Source organism: Gnatocerus cornutus, chromosome 3 (genome assembly GCF_029298725.1).
Source record: "Gnatocerus cornutus isolate USDA-ARS CGAHR chromosome 3, icGnaCorn1.1, whole genome shotgun sequence".
Taxonomy (NCBI): domain Eukaryota; kingdom Metazoa; phylum Arthropoda; class Insecta; order Coleoptera; family Tenebrionidae; genus Gnatocerus; species Gnatocerus cornutus.
Window position 1 is genome coordinate 20,403,384 of NC_142235.1, and position 7,196 is coordinate 20,410,579.

General features: G+C 37.3%; 2 protein-coding genes and 1 long non-coding RNA gene across 3 annotated transcripts; 1 reads left to right on the top strand and 2 right to left on the bottom strand.

Moving 5' to 3' along the window:
• Window positions 1-1,149: 1,149 nt before the first annotated feature.
• Window positions 1,150-1,560, bottom strand: LOC148177950 (uncharacterized). The gene is made up of 2 exons (XR_015769776.1): window positions 1,293-1,560; window positions 1,150-1,240 (listed from the first exon to the last, which is right to left on the bottom strand). It is a non-coding gene; the product is annotated as an uncharacterized LOC148177950 (long non-coding RNA).
• A 786-nt stretch (window positions 1,561-2,346) lies between these two features.
• Window positions 2,347-3,698, bottom strand: LOC148177951 (uncharacterized). Its single transcript, XM_088033430.1, has 6 exons — window positions 3,691-3,698; window positions 3,587-3,616; window positions 3,312-3,332; window positions 2,965-3,144; window positions 2,701-2,913; window positions 2,347-2,638 (listed from the first exon to the last, which is right to left on the bottom strand). The coding sequence occupies exons 1-5, from the start codon at window positions 3,696-3,698 to the stop codon at window positions 2,763-2,765; spliced, it is 390 nt and encodes a 129-aa protein (XP_087889556.1). The 3' UTR covers window positions 2,347-2,638; window positions 2,701-2,762.
• A 1,071-nt stretch (window positions 3,699-4,769) lies between these two features.
• Window positions 4,770-6,696, top strand: LOC148177952 (thiamine transporter 1-like). The gene is made up of 4 exons (XM_088032257.1): window positions 4,770-4,815; window positions 4,880-5,224; window positions 5,270-5,474; window positions 5,516-6,696. The coding sequence occupies exons 2-4, from the start codon at window positions 4,919-4,921 to the stop codon at window positions 6,247-6,249; spliced, it is 1,245 nt and encodes a 414-aa protein (XP_087888383.1). The 5' UTR covers window positions 4,770-4,815; window positions 4,880-4,918; the 3' UTR covers window positions 6,250-6,696.
• The last annotated feature ends 500 nt before the right edge of the window (window positions 6,697-7,196 follow it).

Here is a 7,196-nt window from a genome sequence, read left to right on the forward strand (position 1 = left end):
ATTTTAAATTTTAATTAGTTAAAAGTTATGGCATTTTATAAAACAGCAATAATTATACGCGTGTGCCAAAAATCAACCGTCTAGCAAGTCAAGTTGCCGAGAAAAAGACAAAAAAGGACCTCAACATTTCCAAAAGATACAAACTGATAGTCGGCTATGAAACAATTGACTTCTACAGCGAGTTTAGATTTTGGACATCCCTGACTTGTTGATGAATCCGTGACATTCATGACATTTGTGACAATCATTTAAGGTTATGTTTATTTTTGAGCATTATGATGAGGACTATTGATTTAAACATGCACATTCGCGATTTTTTATCTCGATCTTTTAGTAACTAGTTACAATGCATTGAACCGAGCATCGTTTCTCGACATTTCTGATAATTTCTCGTTTGAGGTTATGTTTACTTTTAAGCATGATGATGAATATCATTTATTTAAACTTGCGCAGAACGATTTATCCCGATCTTTTGAAATTGAAAACTAATCACAATGCATCAGACAGCGTTTTGATGCAAAAATTTCATAGGCACAAGGAAATGTGAGCGAAAAACTTGTTGAAAGTTGGTCGTCACCAGAAAAATGATTGCAGAATGGTTCGTTATGAGGTGCAACTAGTATTCACGACTTCTTTAGCACTGTCACAGGTTTATTGGAAATGGAAATTCAGTGACACGTATGCAGTGAAGCGATTTGACTCATTTATGATTGCATTTGCGTTAAAACAGTAATCTCATTTATGATGGAGACAGAATTAGATGATCACAAGATTTCGTCCTTTTTCAGGAAACTACTTTACTTTGATTTACTTTGATTAACAAATAATTTGTTACAAGGTATTTTATTGTAAGGTACAAAGTTTTAACAGTGAATAAACTATACCAGTGACAATTATAGCAATGTAACACCATATTTTCTACAATAGTAATGAACGAATGTACAAAAATTTACAAATGTATCAGATATTTACACTGTTACAACATGTCTATGTACTTTGAACATTTATAACAAGTGCAAATAATGCTGGAATATTGTAAGCGTTTGGTCACTACCATTTTGCTTGTTGGCGATGCGATGAGATTTGGCTTTTCTTTTTACTAGCAACTCATTTCTTGAACTTTCTTGTAACGAAATGGACACAAACAATTAGGGGCGGCATAAGTTTTTGAATATGTTCTGTGATGGTGAAGAATGAATTTGCGGTCCCTTGGTCCGAGCAAATCGCTTGTTGCTTTCAACTGGAACAATTGCTTCGATGGTACTAGTCACTTGCCTTCGCTGAACACTTACCATATCACGTTGACGGCGACTCATCATCGAATTCATCAAGCAGGGTTTTGCACTTTTAGCAGCTTGGTTACTGTCCGTCAAACATATCCACCCATGTTAGAAGAATCCAAGTGGCATAGTCGTTCATGGTAGTCAACACCGTCCAGAACGTTCTGCAAACGTTCTTAATGCTTGCAACAGGGTACGATAGCGTGTCAATGAAAGTTCCTTTCATATTTGCATCTTTTGGCGGTTCAATGAGAAAGAACAGGTTCAACATTTAAAAAAGTAACAGTCCGTGTTGAAGTACTGCATCATTTTCAGTGTGTTGCTTTCAGTCTTGTTCGTCTTTTTTTTACTCGTCCAAGTTATTAATGAATGTTGCAATGCCCTAAAGTTAATGTTCGTTTAAAGAATTGTCCCATAGAAAGAGTCGACCGACGATACTTTGATAGAAATATCATGTTTGCAATTTTCATTGGAACGTAGGTATAGATGACGTTCGTTGTCATTTTGTTTCATTTCTTTCTTGCACTATTTCTTTGACTCGTTATTCTTTCTTAGTAAGAAATCGTCATGATACCGTGCAAGCACATTTTCCATATCATAATAGTGGTCCTAGATCGTTAGGTAGTTCGCAGGTTTGTTGAAGAAACAAATACAACTCGCAACATCATGCACCATATTCGGTTCGAAAGCACGAATCTGAAATATCAGATGTAAACAGTGTTTTCCTACAATTTGCAATGACCTTAGAAAATGTAACACACTATCATGCGTTTTTGGTGATCCAAAACCGCTTAGTTGTAGGTAACTACATGTATCTGATTTCCATATTACTTATACGTCTTGGTATCATTAGTTGATTTCCTATTCAAAGTTTCATTTGCCAATCTTTCGAAACGAAATAATAATGGTACTGTACGGCTAATTTGGACTTGAAGAAACTTTCTTGATAACACCTTTTAGCATGGCGGTCGTGTGCAGAATTGTGCCTACATTTGTCGATTCGACCTTGTTTCTACAAATCATAATTGAAACATACGAATTTATTAGTCGTATAGCCACTAAATACCATAAAACTCCGTTTTGACATGGGTAAACTTGTCTTTGTCGCTGGTCTTGTAGGTACTGGGCAACTCAACGATACAGCATTCTTCGTTACTTTTGCATACCAACTTTACCGACATTCATTTGTGAATCAAGTGATTCAAACACTCATGTAGGTACAAGCTAATGCGCACAAATGGCACATAGCTCAATTCTGCACCAGCATTTTTCGATTTCGTCCTAGATTTCATATGTATTATGAACCAATTTTGACTTCTTGACTACGGCAGTTCACATATTGGAGCTTCAAGGTTAATCTACTTTGGATTAATGACATTATTAAACAAAAGAAAAATGTTAAAACTATCTAGTACCATACATTTTATAGGCGCAGTAAAGAAGTTTGCTGCAAAAGGATGAAATCATCTAATTCTGTCTTCATCATAAGTGAAATAACTGGTTTAACGTAAATGCAATCATAAATGAGTCAAATCGCTTCACTGCATACGTGTCACTGAATTTCCATTTCCAATAAACCAGTGACATTTCTAAAGAAGTCGTGAATTCTAGTTGCACCTCATAGCGAACCATTCTGCAATCATTTTTCTGGTGATAACCAACTTTCAACAAGTTTTTTACTCACATTTTCTTGTGCCTACGCATTTTTTGCACCAAAACGTTGCCTGATGCATTGTGATTAGTTTCCAATTTCAATAGATCGAGATAAATCGTTCTGCGCAAGTTTAAATCAATGATTTTCATCATCATGCTCAAAAGTAAACATAACCTCAAATGAAAAATATTACAAATGTCAAGAACGTCACTGACGTCAGCGATTATTGACAGACCGAACGCAGGGATGTCCAAAATGGGGCGTGGGAAATTATTTTTTTCATAGCCGACTATGATTTTGCATCTTTTGGAAATGTTGAGGGTCTTTTTTCTCTTTTTCTCGGCAATTTGACTAGCTAGACGGTTGAGTTTTGGCACACTCGGATAAATATTGATGTTCTATAAAATGACATAAATCTTAACAAATTAAAATTTAAAATAAGACAAGTAAAATTAACATTTTTAAGACAAGGATGACGCTGGTAATGTCACATCATCCTTACCTATTCAAGAAATTATATTTTAAATTTTGGAAAAATCCGTTCATAAATGACAAAGATATTGAGCCCGAAAGTCTTAGGTGGGCCACCCTGTATATAGTAGGCTTATTTTGTTATTTTAAATTTCGCGCGTTCACTTTTCATTTCGCAAACGTGACGACTTTTCTGTCATTTAATCTCTCCCTGTATGAATTATAACCATAATACACAACAAATTTCATGTCAAATGTCAAATTCTGGGGAAAAATGATGCCAACCTTATCATATTAAAAACTTTAAAGCTGATTTGTCAAGATTCCAACTTTAAATAAGAAATGCAGTCCATCCTTTTATTATTAAAAACTCTTTCAAATGCTTTATGTTCCCAGATTTTCACAATTTTTCTCCATTCTTTTTACAAAAAATGACAGATTTTAAGTTTTATTATTATCTTGGCGCCTCCACCATTTTACAGTAAATTTTATTTTATATTGCCTTAATTTCGGTAATATTTTTATAAAACTTATCACATTTTATCAAGCAAAATCCCTACATTTTTGTGTACTGCCAACCCTCAAAAAATCCCCAGAAATTTCACTTCACTTGGACTAGTTTAAGTGCTCGCACTAATTAATTACGTAGTTGTCATGCATAGCAATTTTCATGTCAAAATTGGCAAATGTCAAATTCTGGGGGACAATGTTACCAATCTTGTCAACTCAAAATTTCCAAAGCTAATTTGTCAAAATTCCAATTTTAAATATAAACCAGAGATCAGCCCACTGTCTTATTAAAAACTCCTTCAAATGCTTTATGTTCCCGGATTTTCACGATATTTCCCAAATTTTTCACAAAAAATGACAATTTGCGAAAGTTTTATTATTATCCTGGCGCCTCCACCATTTTTCAGTATTATTTTTTTATATTTTCTTAGTTTTTTTGGTACAATTTGAATGAAATTTTTGTCACATTTTAAAGAGAAAAATCCCTACATTTTTTTTGTGCTACCAACCTCCGAAAGTCCCCAGAAATTATTACGCGCACCTGAAAGACCAGTTTAAGAGCTCGCAGTAATTAATTACGTAGTTGTGTTGCATAACAATTTTTCTGTCAAAATTGGCAAATGTCAAATTTTGGGGGATAGTGATGCCAACTTTGTCATATTAAAAACTCCAAAGCTGATTTATCAAGATTCCAACTTTAAATAAGAAATGCAGTCCACTTTCTTTGCCCTCCATTACTAAATAATAAATGCTCAGAAGACAAAAAAATCTCACCCAACCTTCATCACAAGGCAACTATATGGGATGACCTTGAGAAATCATCTTATTAAAAAACAATCGCGAGTGATTATAGACACGCGAGGTGAGATCACACGATCAAAAAGTAAGAAATCTCGCCAGGTAAGCCCTCATTTGTTTTATTGTCGCTTTATCTCAAAACAATTGAAATTATCGCCAAATCTAGTCATCTAGTTGTCTACCGAAACGTGATCTTTCAATTGTCATGGACCAATGGCTGAAAATCTCGCTGCTGCTTTGCGTGTTCGGGTTCGTGAAGGAGTTGCGCCCTTCCGAGCCCTTCACCTACGAGTTTCTCATAGGGCCATGGAAGGACCTCACCGAAGACGAAATAGTCAAGCAGGCGTTCCCTTTCTCCACCTACAGCAACTTGATTTGTGCCGTGTTCATCTTCTTGATCACGGACATGTGTCGGTACAAACCTCTTATTATTCTTCTGGGGCTCTCGGGGATGGGAGTGTGGTCAATGCTGCTGTGGACCAAGAGCCTTCTTGAGCTGAAGATTATAGAGGTACGATCTTTGACTGTTGTTAAAGTCTTCACGTCTTCTTATTAGATTATCTATGGTTTGTTTCGAGCGACTGAAATCGCCTACTATTCGTACATCTACGCGAAGGTCGAAAAAAAGCACTTCCAGAAGGTGACGTCGCACACAAGAGGCGCCATCTTGGCCGGGAGGTGCGTATCCGGAGTGGCCTCGCAGGTGTTTGTCTCCACGAGCCTCCTCAACTACAAGACATTAAACTACGTGTCTTTAACAAGTAGGTAAAGCCTCTGGAGGCCACGTCTAACATTGTTAAAGGCGTAGGGGTGGCGTCCATCTGGGCCCTTTTCCTCCCTCCCGTCGACAAAAGCCTCTACTTCCACTCCGAAGGCTCGAGAAACCAACCCCTCGGCAAGAAAGTCGCCTCGGCTTTCACCCTCATGAAGAGGCACTTCTTGGACGCCTTCACCAATCGCCACGTTTTGAAGTGGTCGCTGTGGTGGGCCCTCTCCACGTGTGGTTACACCCAAGTCGAATTCTACCTTCAACCTCTTTATGTGGCGATACAATCCGATGACAAAGAGATTTACAACGGCGCCGTGGAGGCCATCATCACTCTTCTTAGTTTCGGCGCCGCGCTCCTCGCTGGGTACTTGAAATTCGATTGGAAAACCAAGGGGGAGCTCACTTTAGGGGTGTTTTCCCTCATCCAAGGGACTCTGATCGTCGTGGTCTCCCAAACGGGGGAAATTTTTTTATGCTACGCATTTTACGTCCTCTTCGGGATTCTCTACCACTTCATGATTACAATAGCGAGCGCGGAAATCGCGAAACAGATCGATGAAGACAGTTATGGCCTCATCTTCGGCATTAACATGTTTGTGGCCCTCGTGTTCAACGCGATTTTGACGGCGACGGTGGCCACCGAAGGGGTGGGATTCGCCCTGGATCCAAGGGGGCAATACGTGGTGTATGGGGGGTACCATTTAACCATCGCGCTTCTTTTCGGGGGCATGGGGGTGTGGACTTGGAGGAAGAGCACAAATAAGTGACGAGCGCACGCCACTGGAATGCACAAACAAGAGTTCTTATCAGATTGCGTAAATGTACGAAAATAAAGTTGTGATTATTTTATTATTAGACCTTGAGAGATGTAAAATCGGAAGATAGGTCAGTGGGGTACGGCAGTATAGTAATAGGAAGGTTGCACACTTAAGGTCACTAGATGAAAATTTTTCTTTTATACAATTTTTATCTAGTGACCTTATGCACATTTGACTTCAGCGCCAACTAGCGGCGGTTTAATCGTAAGTGGAATGAAACAAAGTATTTCCCGCCATATCTTCTGTTATTTTGAGGGGGCTACAATTACATTTCCCTTGTTAATTTTATTGTGCACTTCGCATCAAAAACTTTGCAATTATCGAGATTTAATTGCTGATTAGGCTAGTTAACAACAATAGAAAAGTCTCCTCATTCTGAATCTGAAGTCAGTTTTGCTCCATTAGGTATTCGAAGATAATCTGAGTTTCAGAGATTTTTAGGTTATGCTCCATCAATTTAATTCATTTTGAAAAGTTGCAAAGTTGTGGAATCGTGCAATACTGTTTTCGAAAACCAATTAATAGCTATTTAACAAACAAGTTGGTTAATGAAAGTGTGTAATTGGTTGCCTATAATAAACACATTAAATCTTTCATTAATAGCCCACTTTAATGCATGATTTAAAATAACATTTTTAACTAACTGCAGAACTCATCTCTAGGGTAATTTCTCAACTATTTGTGAAAAATTGAAGTGACATTCAAAGTCAAGGCAAACATTATTTGCTCACTTATTAACACGAAAAATGGGTGCATAATCATGAAAACAGGAAAACATCAATTTTTTTATGTTTATTTCATACCAGATAAAAGACATTTTAAAAAAAAATCACTTTTACATTAACCCATTATCGCCCAGTGTCCTATATATAGGACAGCCAGTTTACAATTTTTTT